At 49.0% G+C, this 23,352-nt stretch overlaps 1 protein-coding gene across 2 annotated transcripts in view; it reads right to left on the bottom strand.

Annotated features, from left to right (window-relative positions):
* FANCE (FA complementation group E) overlaps nucleotides 1-23,352 on the bottom strand; it is a 300,305-nt gene that overhangs the window by 197,109 nt on the left and 79,844 nt on the right. For both annotated transcript variants that reach the window (XM_086923242.1, XM_086923243.1), the window contains exon 7: nucleotides 3,976-4,119. In XM_086923242.1, coding sequence (XP_086779368.1) covers nucleotides 3,976-4,119 — 144 coding nt within the window. The remainder of the gene's footprint in view (nucleotides 1-3,975; nucleotides 4,120-23,352) is intronic.

Genomic DNA, 23,352 nt, shown 5'->3' with positions numbered 1-23,352 from the left:
TTAAAAAAGAACTCAGAGAAGAAGGCATCCAGTATTCGCTGTTATTCCCGGCGAAGCTACGAATCATCGTGGATGGGGTGACGCAGTTTTTCTTAACGCCAGATGAAGCTTGGTCGTGGCTTGAGACATATAGAGCGGGAACGGACCGCAGAACTCGAGGGCCCGGGGCACAATATAAACAGCCAAGAATGTGCCAGTCACAGAGGATCCAGAACAGAGGAAACGCTTAGAAAGGGTCCCAGTCCACGCAGTTAGTGGCAGATAAACAGGACGCGCTGCTGGCCGCTACTGCCTTAACTGGGTCGCAGTCGGAGAACTCAACTAGAGGCACGGACTCTGAGGAGGACAAGCGGCATTCGGGACCTGAGTTTTCGGACACAGACAGTATCAAGGGCCCGGAATTGACACCCAGGCTGGCTGATGAACTGTAACTTTCGCCAACTCTGCAAGGGTAAATACTGTTGTTCCGGAGGAGCGCCTGCTGAGCCAGTGGGGGAGCCTCATGACTATTTGGGTGCACCGTAAACTGTGGGGAATGCGGGATGGATGTTGAGATGCGACCCGCCTCATGCCGGGCCTACGCCACCTCCCTGTAGCCCTTAAGGCGTCCTGTGGTGGTGACTGCGGGATAGTAGTGTGTGTCTGTTGTGGAGGTTTGGATGGGGACTGATAATGTGTTATTGGGTCCTGTTCTGGGGGGGTGGGGGATGGGTGTTGAGTTACAATGTTTGGGGTTACGGTTTATAGCTCTTGGTGTGGGCTGGCAACAATGGAGAGGGGAGAGTTTGTTGTGCCTTATCAATGGGGACATTACCTGAACTGAAATGTATTACCTGGAACGTGCGTGGATTGCATACTATGTCCAGACGCCACAAAGTGCCGCTTATTTGGTAAGGCGGGGGATCCACATTGCATTGCTTCAAGAGACCCATCTGACTAAGCAAGAATGTACCGCATTACAGAGAAGATGGAGGGGGCAAGTGTTTGGTACTACTTATTCAGCGTATGCAAGAGGGGTTCTGGTGTGGGTGAGAGGGGGACTCCTTTCCAGATGACGAACACTGTGGTAGATCAGGAGGGCAGATATGTGGTGGTGGAAGGGAGATTGTGGGGAAGAGAAGTGGTGCTCTGTAGTGTTTATGCCCTAAACACGGAACAACCCAGGTTCTTAGATAAATTGTCTGGTTCATTGGCACATGCTCTAGCTGGTATGGTGATAATTGGAGGGGATTTTAATTCTATAACTGACGTGCTGCTTGATAGGCCACACACACCACTGGTTGATTCCTTGGTCCGTAGAACAGCGAGACTGAGGGCGGACTGGCAGGAGAAATGGGGGTTACTAGATATTTGGAGAGGGCACCACCCAGATGACAGGGACTATTCTTTATTCTCTGCACTACACGAATTACACGTTAGGATTGACACGATCCTCTGTTGTCGGGAGTTGGCTCCCTTGGCGATCCGCTCAGAGTATTTGACCAGGACGTTGTCGGATCATAACCCTCAGGTGGTGGCGTTTCAATGGCAACAGGAGAAATCTGCGATACCCACTTGACAGTTGCAACCGGACACCCTGGAGGATCTTATCTTTAGCACCAGGGTACAGGAAGGGATTGACAACTATTTTACGATGAATGAGGGTACAGCGACGTCCAGAGGGGTGGAATGGGACGCCTTCAAAGTAGTAATGAGAAGGCTCTGAATTAGTAGAAGAGAGTGTGAGGGAGTTGGAAATACAAAGACCTGAGCAGCCGGGGGTGCATGAACGATTGATGGAGGCCAAGGAGCGAGTGGCAGCGGAAACGGAGAGATTGCGCTGTTTCTATTATAAGCAGTACATGGTGAAAGTCCATGCGGAAGGGGACAAAGTGGGAACGCTTCTAGCAAAATTGGCGACGCCATTGTCAGGGGGGTGCTCGGTTTTACATATTAGAACTGACACAGGAGAGGTGGTGTACTCCCAATCAGAGATCCTTTCCTGTTTTTTGGACTACTACACGTCATTATATAGTAGTCATCTGGAGGCTGAAGAAGCAGAGATAGTGGAGTATTTGCAGGGGACCCTGCTGCCGCAGCTGGAGAAAGAAGATGCAGAGGAGTTAGGAGGGAAAATACGAGTGGAGGAAGTGCGTGGGGCAATTAAGCACATGGCAAGGAACAAGACACCAGGGGTAGATGGGCTCCCAGTAGAATTTTATGCAAAATATGTGGACGTCCTGGCTCCACGATTAGTGGAGGTCTATAATGAGGCTGCAGAGAGGGGTCACCTGCCGCAATCTATGAGGGAAGCATTAGTGATCCCCCTATTAAAGTCCGGAAGAGAGGGTAGCCACGTAGCCTCATACAGGCCGTTATCAATGTTAACGGTTGACTATAAAATACTGAGTAAAATACTGGCCACGAGACTGTTACCCCATATGACCACCTTGGTGCACGTGGATCAGGCAGGGTTTAGGGAGCAGAAATGCGCGTTTCCAACAGGTGCACTTTTTTGTGTTGCACAGGGCATAACTCACCCCGGGAAAAATTAAGAAATATTTCCATGTCCAGGACGCGGCCTGCCCCCGGTGTTTGGTGCCCGAGGTAGAGTTGGAGCATATGCTGTGGGACTGTCCCAAATTAGGGCACTACTGGGCGGAGATAGGGGAACTGTTAAATGAAGCTACAGACAGGCAGGTGGAATACGACATGGCGACTTGCCTGCTGCTTTGGTTCCCCCATACGAGGAAAACCAAGGTAACCAGTAAGTTTATTGACCTGGGACTTATGCTAGCGCAAAGGGAGATAACCTGGCACTGGAAGGCAAAGGAGGGCCCTTCTGTTAGGAGATGGGCGAATGAGATGTGCAAATGGGCCAGTAGCGAAGGAGTGCTTAGACGTCGTCAGGCAACTCGCTCTGCTAATGAAAAGTGCTTAGAGATGGCGAGAGCGTGGGAAGACCTAGTACAGACATTTAAGAATAGCTTAGAACCTGAGGACGAATGAGTTGATAGGGTTCTGCGTGGCGTTTCAGGGAGATACGTTGTGCATGGAATAAGGACGAGATGATCTCAGTATTGGATCAGATCTTTAATCTAAGTGAGGCCCACGCCAGTTGCAGTTAGATGGGGGAGTGGGTTATAAGGGTTAAGGACAAGACGCAGCTAATAGAGGTGTGGATATGTGGGGGTGTTGTGACTAAGCACCAGGCTCGGGAGGAGGGAAGTCGATATGCTGAACTGGGTTTGCCTGGGAATCGGGGGTGCTCTAACACATCGGTAAGGTACCTGGAAGGGTAGACATGGAGGGAGATGTTTGGAGTTTATGTGAGATAAGACCTGCAAGATGTCCTCCAGCGTGGATTGTCAGTAGTTTGGGAGTTTGGGAGTTGGGGGGCGGAGAAAATATTCGAAAAGCAGATACCAAATGTTTGACCGAATGAAGATCCTGCTACCCCCTGTGCGGTTGCCAGGGGTAAATGTCACCGATCCTTGCGCCACCCAGCCTCCGGGATGTGGGCTTTAAGGCTGTGTAAGGATTGTTGATGGGTATTACATGGCTGGGAGGACGGGCAGTCACATCGGCATGTACAGCTCTATGTTGTGTTTTCTTTTACTTCCTGTCTGCAATAAAAATTATTATTTTTTTTAAATGAGATTTATATTCCGACGGACGGGATATCGGTCACCATTGTGGCGGAGTAACCTGTCTGCCAAGATATAAATTGTGCCCTAAGGGATTTGCCCAGAATCACAGGATGTTGAGCCTACGCCGAGACTTAAACCTGGTTCTCCAGCTCCAAAGTCGGCAGCTCTGGACGTTACCCCACACCATGATTTGCAAACATTGAATCTGTAGGAGTATAATTAACACATACATTAGTTATACTAATGTTATTAGGTGCAGCTTCAAAGGACAGAGAAGTGAAATCCAAGGTCTCCCATCCTCTCATCAGCAACCAGCACAACCCCCCCACAGCAATCTCATACTCACACGGTGCAGGAAGAGGTGCTTGGACAGCACTGCTGCGTTCCTGTAGCTGAGGTCAGGGCTAAGGGACTGTAGTTTGGTGCATAACTGTACTAATGCCTGCTCCGAGAGCTGTGAAACCTGCAGCAGCGAACACAGCACCTCCAGCTGAAGGGAGATGGGATAGAAAGACACTGTCAGCTATAGGGCACAAGACATGTAAAGGAATAAAATGATAGTTTATCAACCTGGGTGGAAGAGGGGCAAAATGTCAGTGAAAGAGGTAGGAAGCATTAAGAGACAATTAAAGAGCAGTGACCCGCATGAAAAGTAGGCAGAGTGAAGAAGGGGGAGCAAATTGATGCCATTTTCAATCTGTAAGAACACATTATGATGTTAAAGGAACAATTTGTAACCCCCACAAAGGGAGGGCAGAATTTTTTGCATTATGTTTACTTTATGGCTAAAAGTGATCCTTTGATAAAAAAGCGCTATAAAAACATTTTATACGGGTTGGTCACTATTTCCAAGCAGGTTAAATGAGCATTGGAAATGCAATAGGTCTTGCCTTTGATTAAGTTAGAGCCATTTGCTTTGCTAATGGTTTTGTATAGCGAGACCAATTGCATTTTTAATGCTTGTTTTCATGTATGCTGCATTCTGCAGCACACATAGAAGGAGGAAAACGCCTGATTGTTTTTGTGTAGAAAGGTGTCCCTTCCCTCACAAAAACAATGATCTCTGCAACACAGACACACTTGCACCATGGCGCAAGAGTGCCTGCGTTGCCTCATTGCAGCACATTGTGCACCAGCACAGTGGAAAAGGACAGGAATGTGCTGTATTTCATAGATACAGTGCATTCCTGCCCTTTTCTTTTGATGCATGGCAGAGCAGTAAGATTCCTTACTGTGATGCCCTGCGCCAAAACCTTGTGAATGAGGCCTTTTGATAATAAATACATCCCTGTGTTGCGAGAGGTTTGTGTGCACAAAGTTGCAATGGTATACAACTCCCAGGATTCAAACATTAGAACTCATCACTCTTGGGATACTACTAAACATGTTCATCACACCCAAGCTATGAATATGCAGATTCAGCACTCCTGGGGTACAACAACACAGGTTCATCATTCATGTGGCGAGATTATGCATGTTCTTTATGAACATACAATGTAGATACAATTATGCAGGGTTGTCACAAGTGGTGTAAGATCGTATAGGTTTTTCATTCTCCGGGTAGGCTAGTTAGTCACAAGATACAATCATGCAGGTTCACCACTCGTTGAATATGGCATAAACGATATTCACTCCTGGTGTTTGACAGTCACTCGTGCAATCCCATCAATTATTGACATCCCTCTTCTAGAGGTACTAATTTGTACTCTTCATGCATTACCGGACAAGACATTTTATAAAGCCCTTTTATCCTGGGCCATACCGATAAAACACTTGAAAGTAAGTGCTGATAATATGGTTATTTAGACAGAATGAAATGGTACCTTAAGGCACGGAATATCAATATTAAACAGCATCCGACGTGTCACTTTGTCCCCATATCTGAAAGGAGACTTCTGCACTCGCTGGGATGTTGGTAACTCTACCCATGGGCTTGTTCCACCCTGACGAATGCGATGCCCGCGTCTGCTTTGACTCTAGTTACAATGTAGAGCACAGAGGAAACTGCGATGTTCACCGGCGGTTAACAAGCATACAACTTCACAACGGAGTTAGTAAACTGTGCAAAGAGGGTTTGCATGTCTCAACTCAATCTCCATTTTTAGGCAGTCGGTGATCAAATAGAAAAATGCGGTCAACATCTGGCGCAAAATTTATTTGGACCAGGTAGCTTTGTGCCTGCAATTCCAGTCGAGTTTTGATACACACACAAGATCCTTTCTTGGCGCATGATTAGAATTAGGTCTCACGGTTTTATGGTTTTTGTTTGCCATTTCCGTCTGAAACGTTTACATATTAAATTTTGTTCAGTGTATCTGTATTTATCGATATTTATATTACGCTTTGAAAACATGGAGTTGAAACTGGCATATTCCATATTTATGTCAAAATAAACTTGGAATCGCCCTTGACTGTCTGTCTGTAGCAGCAGCGCTATATACACACATAGAAAGAAACGCTACTCGCGTACAACACCCCGGTTTGATTTCTCCACATACCCGCAGCTACAGCCGCATTGTAAAAAATATTTCTTAAACTCTCCGTGGTGTCATCTGCACAGACGGCGAGTTGTGATTGGCAGCACTGACGGTCAAAAAAGTAGATCAACTTTCTTTTATTTTTTTTTCGTTTTCATAAATAAATACAGCCAAGAAGCTGATGGTCTTACATCCGTATTTATAGTTACTAATTAGTAACAATGGAAACAGGAAACTTTAGTTACAATGACAGACATGCCTTTATATAATTTTATTTGGATTTAAATCTTATCTTCACTCCCAAGTATTGTACAAATTCTTGCATCTTAATCAAAATGCCTGGATAAGTCTGCCGAAACCAAAAGAAAATCTGCCCGACCAACAGCTGCCGAAACTCTTCGATCCGCACTTGTAGCGCTGCGAAGCCGCGTCTGCTGGCAGGGGCGGCCTTAGGCATGTGCAAGCTGTGCACTTGCACAGGGCCACCAAACCCCAGGGGCCACCACGCCAATATATATCCTTAATGTAATAATCCTCTGAGGATGGATACATATTTGCGTGGTGCCCCCTGGCAGGGATTTTAATTGGCGCACTCCGGCTCTGTTCCACTTCCATACACCCTGACCCCCCTCTTCACTGACCTCCGTGCTCTGACCCGCTCGGACCCCCTCTTCTGGGGCCCCCACCTACGCTCCATGCCCAGGGCCGCCATGAGCATAGAGCCGCCCCTGCTGCTGGTAGGAACCAGTGCCGAGTTCAACAAATGGAAATTTGCGGGACCCGGGCAGCTGCTACTGATAACACATGCGCGAGGCACTACGTTTTTTTAAAGCATAGGGTGGTACTTATCAGCGTTTGTGAAGTGTACAAAAATCACAAAAAAATGCATGGTGAAATCTTGACTCTGACCGAGGCCCGGAGGGAACACTAATAACGAATCTCTCTGACTATGCTAGCATGCGTGTACAATGGCTGCCTTTCAAGATTGGGCCAACGCCCAGGTAAACAGAGACAAGCCACGCCACGCCGCCTTCCACGAGTGACATCTCACCCCATTCTGCAACAGACTGCGCTTCCAAAAATGTGCGCCTTTAATCAACAAGAAAACACGGTTTACACTCTAATAGGACCTTAAATGCCAACATCCAAGTACATCGGAATAAAATCCTTGTTTTACATAGCCATTGCTGCTGCAGCATTGCTGCTTCGAGGCGCTGTAAATCAGCGTTACTATCACTTTTTGTCTTTGGGCAGAAGGCGCCACAACACAATAATTCTTTACCACAATTTCACACTGGAAGGACGTTAGACACTAACGAAGAAGTGCAGGCAGATTATTGTAGAAAGCATTATGAACAGAGCGCTTGTTTATATTTGCGTCGCGCTTTCACTTTAAGTGAAAGCGATATGCAAAAACGAACACATGACTGCCGTTACAAGTCATCACCCAAATAAAAAAAAGTTGTGTGCGAGTGAGAGATCCAATCCCGCTAGGCGTGGCTAAAAGGAGTCCGGTTGGCAACAAGGAGGGATTGACATACCTTCGGTGCAATCATTGCACTGCCTTTGGCATAGTTCGTGACGCCAAACGATGCACACGAATGAAAGTTGAAGGCGGAGCTGGGACACAGCTTCTGGAATCGTATCGATTCCAAGAAGCCTCGTATGACGAGAGCAGCGCATGCGCTGCTTACGTCAGGCCGAGACCTAAAAACTATAATCAAAGTTGTGATTGTTTGCAAAAAGGATACGAATGGCTCCTGAATAACTTTGATAATTTACCAGCTGCATACATTTTGTGCGAAAACCTATAAAAACCATTTCCCGTTCAATTCTTAATTTTTGAGACCTAATTTAAACGTTGTATGTAGCCTGATCATTCTATATTTATTTAAACATTGTTTAAGAAACATCATGTATGATTTTCATAGATGGACTGCTTGTGGAAAAAATGAATTTTTACAAAGAATATCACCTTTTGGATGAGTTACAGTTGTCCAGGCAATTGCAAAACAAGCTACTTACCTTCAGCAATGCCTTATCTGGTAGACTATATCTAGCCGCAAATTCCTAAACTTAGAATTATCCCCAGACATAAGGCTGGATTTGGATTTATTTTGCATGCGCAGTACTCCTATGCGTTTGTATGTGGTGTAGTTTGGCTCTGCGTGGCATCGTCCGCGCTGGTAGTAGCGTTCGTGGTGCCTATTGGAAGCCACCCTGGCACGTTGACGACCGTCCGTTTTTGCAACTTTCCACGTCAGAAGATCAGAGCCACGAAGTACACTGTCCACTGGAGTGGAAAATCAGGGCCCTGAAAGGGGAAAGCCCTGTCCTAGAAATCCATTCGCAGAGTGGGGAGGAGGGATGGGTCGATAAGGAACCTGCGGCTAGATAGATTCTCTACCAGATAAGGAATTACCGAAGGTAAGTAACTTGTTTATCTGATAGAGACTTCTAGCCACAGATTCCTTAACTTAGAATAGATACCCAAGCAATACCTCCCCAGAGGTGGGTCTGCAGACCAATTTCACATGAGGAAGTCCTACAGGACCGAACAGGCAAAGTGCCCATCTCTTCAGACCTAACTATCCAGGCAGTAGTGTTTGGTAAACGTGTGAAAGGATGCCTAAGTTTCTGCCTGGCACATGTCCAGGACCGGAACTCAGCGTGCTAACACAGTTGTTACAGCTTTAGCTCTGCTGGAATGAGCACTCAAATACTCAGGGGGTTGCTTCTTAGACAATGCATAGCAGATTTTGATACAGAGCACGATCCATCGTGAGATGGTCCTCTTCTGTACGGCCCATCCTTTCTCTGCTCCGACACACCCCACGAAGAGTTGGTGGTCCACTCGGAACTCTATTGTGCGATCAAGGGAGAACGACAACGCTCTTTTTGAGTCTAGAGGGTGAACTCATTCCTCTTCCTTGGAGGGATGAGGCGGAGCGCAAAAAGTAGGTAGAGTGATGGATTGACCTGCATGAAATGGAGTGACCACGTTTGAGAGAAAGGAAGCTCTCATACGAAGCACCAGTTCGTCTGGGTAGATGTTCAGATAAGGAGGCTTGGATGACCAAGCCTGAATTTCACTGACGCTCCAGGCGAATGTTGTTGCCACCAGGAAGGCCGTCCTGATGGTAAGGAGCCTGAGAGGACAATTGTGCAGGGGCTCAAAGGAAGCACAGGTAAGGAAAGTGAGGACGAGATTGAGGTCACAATGGGGCATAATAAAGGGAGAAGGTAGCAACCTATTCACAATAGGGGATTTGAAAAGGGATGGCTGACAGGCAACAGCAGAAAAGCTGAAATAGCAGAGAGATATCCCCTCAGAGTGCCCGGTACCTGCTGGGAAAGGGAAAGGAAGAACAGAAGAACCCGAGAAAGAGGGGCAGAAAGGGGATCAATTTGCCTTTCTGTACACCATGCCACAAATTTTACCCAAAGCAGCCATAAACTCTGTTGGTGGAGAGCCCCCGGGCTGGCAAGATAACATCACAGACTTTGAGAAGAAGGTCGAAATCTGTCAACTGTTGCAGCTCAATTTCCATGCAAGAAGGCAGAGCGTTGACAGGTTCCAGAGGAGACCCCTCGCCTGCTGCTGGGACAGAAGATCCTCCAGAAGGGGCAGCCTGATTGAAGGACCGCTGGCCATGCTCAACAGCTGGGGATACTAGACTCTCTGTGTCCAATCCGGAGAAACAAGGATTCCCTACGCCCAGTCGTTCCTGATCTTCTTGAGAACTCTAGAGGAAAAATGCTGGTTCTGAGGAAATGCGCTGAGTTTACTCCCCGCAACCAGCTCAATGTACCGGTTCTGTTACAGGCAGACAGGAGATGTGTTGAAATCCAAGTTGCAAGTATCTGGGCCATTTCCAGAGAGCCAGGCACAGGAAAAGGGGTAGAGACTTTGATAACCCCGAGTTTCAAGCTACAGGAGGCAAGCCAACAAACCCTTGCAGATCACTTGGAGTGAAGGCAGAGTCCAGCTCTCCTTCAGCAGAGTCAAGAGAGTAGCAAGGCCACACACAGAAAAGCAGGCGTCCCAGATCAGCAGTCCAGTTGAGTCCTTTAAGCAACACAGCAGTTTTCCTGGCAGAGCTGCAGTTACAAGTCCAATAGTTAATTATTTTAGGTGGTGGGAGAATCTGTACTTATACCCAAAAGTGCCTTTGATGGGGTGGGAAAGGGACTTCAAAGCAGTACGTTGAAGTGCACAAGTATCCCTTTCAACCCAGCCGTGTTTGCCATCTGTGGGGCGTAATCAGTCCTTTGTGTGGGGACAGGACACTGCTTATTGGAGTGAAGGGTTATCCCCTCACTTCCATCTTGCCCTGGCAAGGCCATCAGAAAGCGGATGTATGTAGATGGGTACTCACACACACCTATCCTTCCTGTGTTGTGGCTGTCTAGAGGGAATGCACAAAGTGTAGCTGTCATCCTGCCCAGATGTGTATTGGAGACAGGCTGCAAAACATACAGAGTTATAAGCACAGGGAAATGTCCAGTTTCTGAAAGTGACATTTCTAAAATAGAAACGTTAAATCCAACTTTACCAGTAAGGAGGATTTGTCATTACGATTCCAAACATATGAAACATGAAAAAGCTACTCTTCTCTGATCAGGAATTACAGCTTAAAAGTGTATTAAGGTATTCCCAATGCTAACCTATGAAAGGAGTAGGACACAAAATAGTGAACAATGAATTAGGCAGTTTGTCACTACCAAGTCATGCAAAACATACTAGTAATGCCCTACCTTTCATTTATACAGCACTCTGCCCATAGGGCTATCTATGGTACACCTAAGGGTTGGCTTTCGTGTAATAAAATGGGTGTTACAAGCTGGGCAAGTATTTTAAACGCCAAGTCGGTATGCAATAAACTGCACACACAGGCCCTGCAATGGCAGGCCTGAGACAGGTTTGAAAGGCTAATTATGTGGGTGGCACAATCCGTGCTGCAGGCCCACAACTGTGTTTTTTGCAATTTTCACCCCGAGTGTGCTGGGTATACTCAGACGTGAGTCCCAGGCTCTCCACACCACTGGAGTCAAGCTATCCAGGCTGATGAAGGCTGATAGCCAGAAACCGGTCCTTGGATGCTTGATTCCGGTCTGGGAAAGACATGGCTTGGTAGTTCGGACTGGACTGTTCCCATGAGGCACAGGGTCAGAGCTGATTTGCATATAGCCAGTGTCTAACCCAGGGTGGTGTGGAGTGCAAAAAAACGATGGATTTAGGCCCAGATCCTTGTACTGGGTTGAATGTATGACATTGTTCTACATTCTGTCCATCAACTGTGTTTTTTGCAATTTTCACCCCGAGTGTGCTGGGTATACTCAGACGTGAGTCCCAGGCTCTCCACACCACTGGAATCAAGCTATCCAGGCTGATGAAGGCTGATAGCCAGAAACCAGTCCTTGGATGCTTGATTCCGGTCTGGGAAAGACATGGCTTGGTAGTTCGGACTGGACTGTTCCCATGAGGCACAGGGTCAGAGCTGATTTGCATATAGCCAGTGTCTAACCCAGGGTGGTGTGGAGTGCAAAAAACGATGGATTTAGGCCCAGATCCTTGTACTGGGGTGAATGTATGACATTGTTCTACATTCTGTCCATCAACTGTGTTTTTTGCAATTTTCACCCCGAGTGTGCTGGGTATACTCAGACGTGAGTCCCAGGCTCTCCACACCACTGGAGTCAAGCTATCCAGGCTGATGAAGGCTGATAGCCAGAAACCGGTCCTTGGATGCTTGATTGTGTTTTTTGCAGGCCCACTAGTAGCATTTAATCTACATGCCCTGGGTATATGGTTTTCCACTTTAAAAGGGCTTTACAAGTAAATCAAGTATGCCAAACCGGTGTAAACTAATTATACCATGTTTAGAGGCAGGTGCACATGCACGATAGGACTGGTTAGCAGTGGTAAAGTGCCTAGAGTCATAAAGCCAACAAAAAAAATCAGAAAAAGAGGAGGAGGAGGAAGGCAAAACGTTTGGGTGACCTTTCAGAGAGTGCCATTTGGAAACACTTCCACTGAAAATGAGTGTTTGTATTGTACTTTTCACCTAGTGGGTAAGCGGATGCTTGAACTGTTTATGGTGACAAGGCTGCAAGCATGCCTCATTTACTGTGAAAAATGCAAAAAGAACAACTTATGGACAGAATGCAGAACAATGTCATACATTCACCCAAGTACAGAGATCTGGGCCTTAGTCCATCGTTTTTTTTCTCACCATGCCATTCCAGTTTGGACCGAGCCATATGCAAATCAGTCTTGACCCTGTGCCCAATGGGAAAAGCCCAGCCCAAACTGCCAGCCAGGTCTTTCCTGGACTGGAAACAAGCATCCTAGGACCCGTTTCAGGTTCTCAGCCCTCATCAGCCGGGACAGCTTGACTCCAGTGGCATGGAGAGCACAGGACCCATGTCTGGGCATACCCGTCCCACTCGGGTGACAAATGCAAAAAGAACAATTGATGGACAGCATGCAGAACAATGTCATACATTCACCCCAGTACAGAGATCTGGGCCTAAATCCATTGTTTTTTTGTTTACCATGTTATTCCAGTTTGGACCCAGTCATATGCAAATCAGTCTTGACCCTGTGCCCAATGGGAACAGTCCATCCCAAAGTGCCAGGCCAGGTCCTCCCTGGACTGGAAACAAGCATCCTGTGAGAAGTTGGCCTGGCATATGCTGTCCACTATTCTAGTGGGCACCTTGCACCAGCCCAAACGACCCTTCTTGATGGTAGGTTAAAGATAACCTTAATAGAAAGCTATCCTAGTGGTAGCTGTGGAGAGCAACCTTCAGGCTAAGTCTTGAAGGAATGTAAAGCAGCTTGTTTTACCAGTCTATAATCTTGTGAATGACCAAATGAAAGGAGAACCACACCAGGTATATATATATAAAATATATGTATTTATTCTAAACACATCCCTCTAGTCTCCTCATAAGGCTCGAGGTAAAAGTACATAAGAAAAACCTAATAGCACACAGTAAGTTAGCACAATATACGTTGAGCCCTAGGGGCGTACCAAACCATATATTAAGAAAGTGGTATAAGAACCACGACTTGCATAGACACAAGGCCCAGATCCTGTAGAACCGCTGGGGCCATCAGGAACCACCCAAGGTAGTGACACAGGGGGGCGTGGCTAGCGGCATGGAGGAGTGAGACGTGCCTCAGCTCAGCTCCTGGCCCGCCGCTTAAATCCGACATATACTTTCACCCCAAACCGACTTTAAAAACCTGAGAGACGGTAACCGGAGCCAGTGCGGATACCCTGACCGCGGCTCCGCCGGTTCCCCCGCAGGTTGGAGCTCGCAACCGGCCTGGAAAACATCGGAGGCTGGAGCCGCGCTGGGACGGCAAGATGGCGCCCGAGGAGAGCCGACGAACCCAGCAGTGATCGGACTGAGGACCCGGCTTGGTGCCCCGTGAGCTTGCTGGCGGGCGGAAACGAGTGCCGGAGGAAATCGGAGACTGCATGGGCGGGCGCCCGGTCATCGCTCCCCCCGATCGGTGAGTGCCTGCCTCGGTACGGGGAAGCCTGAGCTCGAGACCGGCGGCGCTTCCCTGGACCCCTCCCCCCCCAGTGACTGTAACCGCCGCGGAGGGAGCTGGAAAGTCCGTTTTTGCGGGGGGCCTCGGCCAGAGCGGACCCCCCCCCCCCCGGTTCTTGGGCCACGGAAGAGGCTCTTGCACATCAGGACGAGCCTGTACAGCGGGGGGCCCACAGCACGTCACCTGGGTGGCAGAGGACAACATATATTGCTTGGTGGTCTCACCCCTGACTTCATTGTGAGCCACCAGGGGGGCACCCGTTTGTGTGCACGCTGTGTGAGACCGGGCGAGCTGCGAGGAAGACACTGAGATTGACCCCCCCCCCACCCACCGTGCATTGCATTTCCCGGGCATTTGTACCTAACCGGGGGGGAACGATGGGGAAGAGAGACCCGCCTGCCCGAACTGCCCGACAAGAATCCATTGAGACTTACACAATGGCAAAATCGCAGAAAGAGCAACCCCAGAATCCCCCGGAAAAGCACACGGACATGGCTGCGCTTCTGGAGGCGATCCAGGCCTCTAGATTCGACATTAAAGACTCCAGAATGGCGCTGGAAACTAAAATAGGCGAAGTAGGATCCGAAGTGCTGCTGTTGCGTCAGGACTTTCGCAACCTCACTGAGAGGGTAACCACCGCGGAATCCAGAATCGGGGAGACGGAGGACTCCGTCGCCACACTTCGCAAAGAAATGGCGGAGCTACAGGCGTCCCACAGGCAGCTGCTGTGGAGAGTGGATGACGCCGAAAATAGGGCACGAAGAAATAACCTCCGCTTTGTGGGCTTTAGAGAGTGGATTGAGCGGACTGACACGGCGGCCTTCCTCCAGGGCTGGCTGCGTACCACCTTCCCGCATGCCCAGTTCTCTACCTGCTTTGTGATCGAAAGAGCGCACCGGGCATTGCTGGCGAGCCCGCCGGAGGGGGCGAGGCCGGGGCCGATCATCGCGCGCTTCCTAAACTACGCGGATAGGGACCTCATCCTCCGTGAAGCCAGGAAGGCGGGTGAGCTGAACTTCGAAAACACGCACATCATGATCTTCCCGGACTACAGCCAAGACGTCCAGAAGCTGCAAAGGTCGTACGACTCGGTCAAGGCGAAACTCCGGAATCTGAATATATCGTATATGTTGCTCTTCCCGGCAAAATTGAAGGTGATCTTTAAAGGGAAATCGCACTTCTTTAGCCGCCCGGAGGAGGCCTGGCAATGGCTGGAAGAGAGACCCCTGTTTCGAGAGGCTGAGGAAGAGGGCCGCAGAATCCGGACAGAGCTCGCAGCAGCCAACTTTCGGAGGAACTCACCGAAGCCCCAGAGATCCCAAATTCCGCGAATGCGGAGAGGCTCACACCCGTCACCATATGTGAACCCCCGTCAGAATAACGGAGGATTGTTGGACTGTGACGCGTCCTCTGCTGTTACCGACCAACGGGAGACCGGATCCAGTGGTCGGGCCCTTCGGCTCTCAACGGACGAGGGAGAACTGGACAACGGAACATTATCGGAGATGGAGGAAGCGACGGTCCGCTCGACGCACCCTCTGGAGGTGTTGATACGGGAGATGGAGCAGGGGGCGACAGGTGGAACACAGGAACAGGACATTGACACGCAAGACTCGCAGTCGTGAAGTGGTTTGGGACCTACATTCGTGTTGGCGGCGGGCCGCTGCTGACACCACGCAAGTTATACGTACTTTCTTTCTCTTCTTTTCATTATATGGACTCAGTTGGGGATTTTGGGATGCGGTTGTGGGACATGTGGTCTGATTTGCTCTAGATACGACAGGCACAAGACGCACCCACGAAGCTGGCAGCCCCTGTGGAACTCACGTTTTGAGCCCTGGGGCTAGTTTGATAGATGTCCTATTGGGTGGGCGACAGACCTTTTACTACCTGAAAGTCCTAGGGGCGCATGGTTTCTTGGAAGGACTGGATGGGGGGAAAAGGTGGGGAGGGGGGTGGTAGGAGGGGAACAGTTACTACAGTTTTTTGCGGGGAAGGGTTCTGGTTAAGGGTTTGGGGGGGTACGTTGTTTTTTTTGCAGTCAGACGGATTGGTGCTATGTGCTGTACTTCCACGCAGGAGGTCTCCCGCCCTTAACGCCCGGATGGCTAATGCAATGCTGACACCAGACATGGCTTTAGAGAAAATACGGGTTCTGACATGGAACGTGAATGGTTTGGGCAACAAAATCAAACGGGGTCTGGTGAATAAATATTTGAAGAGAGTAGGCCCGGACATAGTTTTCCTATAGGAGACTCATCTCAGGGGGTCGGCTTGTGCCTTTATAGCGAGGGGTAGATATAAAGTGCTGGGACACGCGGGCTACACGACTGACTCCAGGGGGGTGGCGGTTATTGTCAAGACTACTTTCCCATTCCGTGTCACACGCACCTGGGATGACCCACTAGGAATGTGTGTGGGAGTACAGGGGACGTGGCGCAGGCGCACCTACACTCTCATTTCAGTATACGCACCCCTGAAGCTGCAGGCTACGGCTTTGAAGAAGCTAGCGACCATACTCCTGGACACCTCAGACTCTATTCAGTTGGTGGGTGGAGATTTTAATGACGTAATGGATAAGACTATGGATAGGTCAGGAACGCCCAGTACCCATGGCTTGCGGACCCCCCTCGCTCAAACAATGTCTGACATAGGCTTAACCGATGTCTGGCGACTGCTGCACCCGGACACCATTGCATATTCCTTCTACTCAGCTGCACATAAGGTATTCTCTAGGCTGGACTATGTGTTTATGCACAGGCAGGAGCTCGCCATGGAGGACACAGCAGAATACCTGGCGAGGGGTCTCTCTGATCACTCGCCTCTATTAGTATCGCTAGGCCGCTCTAGACATAGAGGAGAGACCTCGTGGCGCCTGGCCGCCTGGGACCTCACGAATAAAACTATACTTAAAGGCATTAGAGCCGACGTCCGGGTCTACTTTGCTGACAATAACGGCTCGGTAGACTCAGCTGTGACCCTCTGGGAAGCACTGAAGCCGGTAATGAGGGACAGAATAAATGGGAGACTGGGGAGGAGAAGAGGAGGCAACAGGAGTAGGTGGGAAACGTCGAGAGAGAAATAGTGGAGCTCGAGAGGGAACACCTCCGTACTAAAAGCATTACTGTGCTGCGTAAACTTCTAGACACTTAGAGGCGATACCGGGAACTGGTCTTAGAGGAAGCAAAAACACAACACTTAGCAACACTCCATAGATTATATGATGTGGGGGATAAGTCGGGCAAACTTCTAGCGTGGCTTAGCTGTAAAGAGCAAGCGGCGAGATGGGTGGAGGGAGTCAGGGACGACAGGGGAAGGATGGTGTGCACGGGCCCTCATATTGCAGACACATACGCGGCTTACTATGAACGCTTCTATGAAGTTAGACCACTGGGCACGTGCGACGACGCCCTACTCTACCTGACACAGGTCACCCTGCCCGTGGTGGACGCTGCGGCCCTTCCGGCACTGGAGGCTGGTATCTCCCTGGAGGAGGTGAAGACCGCCATCTCGGAGCTGAAACCGGGTAAGGTCCCTGGACCGAATGGATTTCCCCCGGAATTCTTTAAGGGTACAATGGACATACTAGCCCACCACATGCAAAATCTTTTTACTGCGGCCTACCGGGAAGGAGGCCTGCCGGCTGACCTCACCATGGCAATCATTGTACCTATACATAAGGAGGGCAAACCTCGAGAGGACTGCGCCTCGTACCGGCCTATCTCCCTATTGAACACGGAGGTGAAGGTCCTCGCCACAGTCTTGGCCCGACGGTTAAAGGCGGTACTGCCTGACCGGATACACCTGGACCAAACTGGTTTCCTGCCAGACCGAGCCGCGAAGTTCAATCTCCGACGCACACATAACTGGCTGCAGGAGGTGCGGGATAGGGAGCTGTCGCATTAGTTCCTCTCCCTAGACGCTGAGAAGGCCTTTGACTCAGTACATTGGCCATTCCTGGAGGCCGTATTGCAAAAATTTGGCCTTGGCCCAAAATTCTGTGCATGGATACGACTTCTATATACCAGCCCACGTGCCAGAGTGAGAGTCAATGGGAGGCTCTCCCGCATCATTGATATCCAAAGGGGCACCCGTCAGGGTTGTCCCCTATCACCGCTCCTGTTTACACTTACCATTGAAGTGTTGGCGGCCAAGATTAGGCAGAACCACAGGATCTCAGGCTTCCGGATCGCTGCCGGGAACGCCACGCAGGAAAAAATATCGTTATATGCGGACGATATTCTTCTGTACATCACCAATCCGCGGACTACAGTGCCCGAACTCTTCAGAGAGTTGGAGCGCTATGGCAGCCACTCCGGCTATGCCATCAACTGGCACAAATCTGTCCTCTACGACCCTAGTGGAGGTGCGCGAGTGGAGGTGCTTCCGGAACGACTGGTAGTCTCTGAGGAGGGCTTTCAATATTTAGGGATCTACGTCACGCTTGACAGGCAAATGTCGCGTCGCAAAAATGTGGACAGAATACTCTTGAACTCTGCCTCGGACATGGACCGCTGGCGACGACTCCCCTTGACACTCCTGGGCAGGGCAGCGATGTACAAGATGATCATACTACCTAAGTACCTCTACGCTCTCCAAAACGAGTACTATCTGCTCCCAGACAGCGTACTACGTAAAGCCCATGCAGACCTCCGAGCCTATATATGGTTAGACAGACAGCCGAGAGTGGCGTTGACCACTCTCCAAAGACATCAATATAGTGGTGGAATCTCGCTCCTCAACCTTGAAGCCTACTATTGAGCAGAACACGTATCCCCCATTAATGACTGGTTACACGCCCCGGCGGATCACCCCACGTATGCACTGGAACGGGCCAAACTATCACCCCATGCTTTGCTTACGTACCTATATGGCAGAACAGCGACGAAGTCGCTGCTCCCGGCCACGAACATCACACTCCGAGCCTGGAGAATGGCCACCAGACGCACAGGCTGGGATAAGCGACCCACGAGACAGACCCCGCTTTGGCACTGCAAGTGGCTACCTGAGTTGTATAAACTTACCGGGTTTAGGAGATGGGATGATATAGGGATATCCACAATAGGCGACGTAATCGCTAGAGGCGACCTGAAACCCTTTGCGACCCTACAGGCAGAATATGGTTTACACCGAACACAGTTCTATAAATACACCCAACTGCGGCATGCATGGAGAGCACAGTCCCTGACTTTAGAAGGTCTCCCCGAGTATGCTCCGCTGGAAGGCAGACTGCTACAAGAACGAATACCGAGCAAGGCTGTATCGCTTACATATAAAACACTCACCAATAATATGCTGGGGGACCTTGCGAGCCTTAGAACGACATGGGAGAATGATGTGGGCACACTTGAGGACATAGACTGGGACACAGTTTTAATGCACCCCAGGGAGGTGGCCATTAAATCCCGGCTTCGCCTAATTCAATATAATGTACTACATAGAACGTACTATGATAGGGTTAGACTGTTTAAAATGGGGAGAATCGTGGACGCCACATGCCTCCGATGCCAGGGCGGGAGAGGGGATTTTTTCCATACACTATGGACATGTGGTAAAATACAGTCCTACTGGACCTTAATCTTTGCTGAACTTAAAGATGTCCTGTCGGTACCACTGGAGCTAGAGCCCAAGCTCGCCATCTTGGGCATGACAAACGATGTTGATCTCCCACGTCCTTCGCTGGTGTTCCTGACCTTGGCGCTAGTGGTGGCAAAACGGGATATTGCAAGGTACTGGGGGGGTGGAGACAGTCCCTACTGTGGAGGAGTGGAGGAGAGGGTTGGATCTTTACATGGCAGCAGAGCGTGTGACATACAAGGCCAGGGGCTGCCCGAATAAGTTTAAGAGGGTCTGGTCGAAATGGAGACATTATCACGGGATGGATGGGGGGCTGGGATTGGGGGGCATATGATTCATGACTGGTGAGATGGAAAGGGGGTGCGAAGGGGACCGGGATACTTGTCTTGAATTGAACCTGATGCAACAGGACCGCACTGAGAGTTCAGCATTCTTACACACATGCCTGCCGGGCGGGATGGGAGGTTGGAAATTGAAGGAAATGTATGGTGCCAATGTTATGACTGCACAGTTTAGTTCTGAACAAGAGATGTTAAGATGATTTTTTACATACACACTATGCTGTTTGTTCAAGGGAAGGGGGGAGGGGGAATTAACAAAAATAAAAAAAAAGAAACAGTCGCTTGAATGGTTCACATGAGTGCCTCCCTCACTAAGCCATTGATATGTGGAGAATTGGACATTGTTATCGCCGGACTGTTTTTGCTGATTATCCTAGGGCAGAGCGGAGGACTCCGTGGGTTTACTTTGTAGTGTACTTATGAGTACTTTGAAACATGTATGTTACTGTGGATTTCTTCCCATTTGAGCGTCTGCAATAAAAATATTTAAAAAAAAAAAAAAAATTTAAAAAAAGGTAGTGACACAGGGAACCCACATGGGACGCGGGCAGTGTGTGAACACAGCCGCGATTCACCAATAACTTCTATGGGGAAAGTCGCAGTTGGAATTTTAGAGATAAAGGACACTTAGAAGAGGACTTCGAGCAAACCCCTTTAGAACTAGGAGGTTCTAGAGCAGAGGTCTTCAAACTTTTTGATGCTGAAAACCACTTGTCAAACTTTTTCAAGGAGTAAGGAACCCCTCCTGATAAAAATTTCTAGAACCTGGTACTCCTCATCATCGACAACCGTAAACACCCCCAATTCCCACACAAAATAATTTTTACAGTGAGGAAATAATATTATACAGTGTTTGGCAAACCAAAGGTCAGTGAGTGTGGGGGCGTGGTCAAAGGTGTAGCTAAAAACAAAGGGACTCATTGATGAGGAATTGGGGTCGGGTAGCACTGCAAGTCCTCTTACTGCGCTGCCCTATGCCAATGTGGAACGGCAGGAATGCGCCATATTTATGAAATACGGTGCATTCCTGTCCTTTCCCCTTGCGTTGGCGCACAAATTGCTGCCTAGCACCAATATAGACAGAATTGTTTTGGTGTAGGAAGGGCACCTTCCCTCACAAAAATAATCACAAGAGAAGTTTTCCTCTTTCTATGTGAGGTGCAGAATGCAGCACACATGGAAAGAGGAAAACACGAGGAGAAATGTTTTCACTGGGAAGACGTACGTTTTTGGTGTTGCCCCAGGTTCCAAGTGATTTTAAAAATATGGGTCAGCATCAAAATACATGGGTGTTGCGTGGGAACACCCATGCAGAGCACATGGAACACCTCCTTGTTGCAGAGTTAAGCAAGGCAGCAACTTGCCCTGCTTTGTCTTATTCCATATCAATGAGGCCATGCAAAGCTATGCAGGGTGACTTTGCGCCGCCTCCTAGGTATGGTGGAGACGCTCGGTCCGCCAGAGCGTAAAAAAAACTGCTGCTCTGGTGGCGCAAGCCTTTCATAAATAAGCCCCAAAATATTCTGTATGTTATTTAGGTCTTTCACCATCAGGGACCTACATATACAATAATGGGCAGTGTAAATTAAAAATAAATGTAAAAAGTTGTTACTCAGTTGGGAAATGCTCTGTACTACATTACAAAACCTTTATTAGTTAATGCACTGCATAGATCTGTATGTAACCAGAGAGACACAGAATTAAATATTGGTTGGGGCAGTGGAGAATAGTGTATTTTTAGTGCTACGTAATCAAAGCCTGTGACAGAAAGCACTGTGAGTATGTAAGTCGTTATTGTATACTTGCATTGCATTACACACAGTAAAATATAGACTGATACAAAATGTATAAATAGTTTTACATGAAATGGTTCTTCCAAAATTTCGATTTTAGAAATACCATTGCTTATGTAATGCAATTTCTTTTTAAATAACTGTCCCTTCAACACCTCCTATGGGGTACTAAGGGCTGTGTAAGTACAGTTATGATTAAAAGCAAACACTTCACAGCCCAATTGTTAACTCTTTGCACTACCACTCAAAAAAACAACTCTTTGTCATCACAAAGGTTGGAGTGATTCACCGGTCTCAAGCACCCTTCACAGTTCCAGATTAACTAATGGGGCATATTTGCATTTCTTTCAGGTGGCCAGGCACCCTCACACAAAAGCTTTTCACGGAACAGGAGACACAGCAGAAGCATTTCAAACGATTGAACTTAGCTGTCCCAGGACCGCTCTCCTTTTTCAAAACTAAAGCAAATGTTTATGAAATCAGGCAAAGTGAGGCTGGGGAGTGTGCGACCCCCTTCCCAGAGCTCCACGGCCCCCCTGGGAGTTGCGCCCCACAGTTTGAAGACGTCTGTTCTATCTAGAGTCAACACCCCCGGGAGCACCGGAGTACTCGAGTTACCTCACCCAGGGAAGCCGGGTGCATTGGTGTCTTTTCGTGACGGGTTTCATCGTAGTTTTCAATGGCGATCTGCTGCAAAGTGCTGCTGGCGTCCAAGTGGAAAGTGTCTGGCGTGATCCAAGCCTGGATCGAAGATGAGAGGAATCTGAAAGCAAAGGAGACAGAGTCTCGGTCACTTGCCAGTGACTAGGGGGCACGATAGTCGAATGCCCTCCGATGTCGGGTGATTTCAGGTGAAGAAAGTGAAGCTTGACCACGAGGACCAGGAGGCGTTGATGACGACCAGGTTCTGGATTCGCGTTGTCCCACGAAGGATGTCGAGTGCTGCGGTGTAGGTTTCCGGATTGGTCCCAACAAGCCTTGGCATCAGCAACCCACGCAGGAATCAAAGAAATGCTTTGGTGCAGACCAGCAAGGTCTGAGGGACTCACCACGCAGTGGGGAGTTGGGGCATGTCTGGATCAACCAAGGAAGCCCAAGGAAAAGTAGAGTTACCTTTGAGGGGACCCACCAGTCGATGGACATGGGATCGTGAAGGAGCCTCGAGTGGAAATGCAAGAAGTGGGCTCACGGAACACTCGTGGAGTGTAGGCCCACAATCTTCGGTGCAGATGAAGCTCGGGGCTTGGGCTGCACGTAACGCAAAGCACAACTTCAGGAAAGATCGGGAAGTCAATGCACTTAGCAAATGTGCACGTGTCCAGGGTTCCGGTTCCACGTCACTCGTGAGGGCTGGGGCCTCAGGTCGGCCTTAGAGAAGTCTGGAAATCCTCTTTCTGGGCTGCAGGTACTTCGAAGTCAGGTGAGAGCTTCGAAGATGCAGACTGGCAAATGCTTCGTTGGAGCCTGTTTGAACAGGGGAGTCACTCCTTGACCCCAAGGGAGATTCTTCCGTCCTCTAATCGTTAGTAGAGCGTCGAAGTTCCAGGATTCAGTTTCAGAGTTTCGTCCAGGTGTAATCTAAAGTCCTGTTGCTAGGGGTCCCTTACTTATTCTAAACAAGCATTTACAATGCAGTGGTTTCGCCTTTGGAAAAGTTAGAGCTATTGGCAATGTAAATGACAAAATTTGTATTTATGTGTTGGTTTTGAAAACAGATAAATAAATGGCATTGTCATTTACATTGCCATTAGCTTAATCTCGGCAGTCACTCTGCACTCCCTAGCAGTCACTCTGCAGTCACTCTGCACTCCTTAGCAGTCACTCTGCAGTCACTCTGCACTCCCTAGCAGTCACTCTGCAGTCACTCTGCACTCCTTAGCAGTCACTCTGCAGTCACTCTGCACTCCTTAGCAGTCACTCTGCAGTCACTCTGCACTCCCTAGCAGTCACTCTGCACTCCCTAGT

This window comes from Lissotriton vulgaris, chromosome 5 (assembly GCF_964263255.1).
Source record: "Lissotriton vulgaris chromosome 5, aLisVul1.2, whole genome shotgun sequence".
Lineage (NCBI taxonomy): Eukaryota > Metazoa > Chordata > Amphibia > Caudata > Salamandridae > Lissotriton > Lissotriton vulgaris.
Note: the sequence above shows the minus strand (reverse complement) of the source record. Positions and strands in the feature narration are given on the sequence as shown.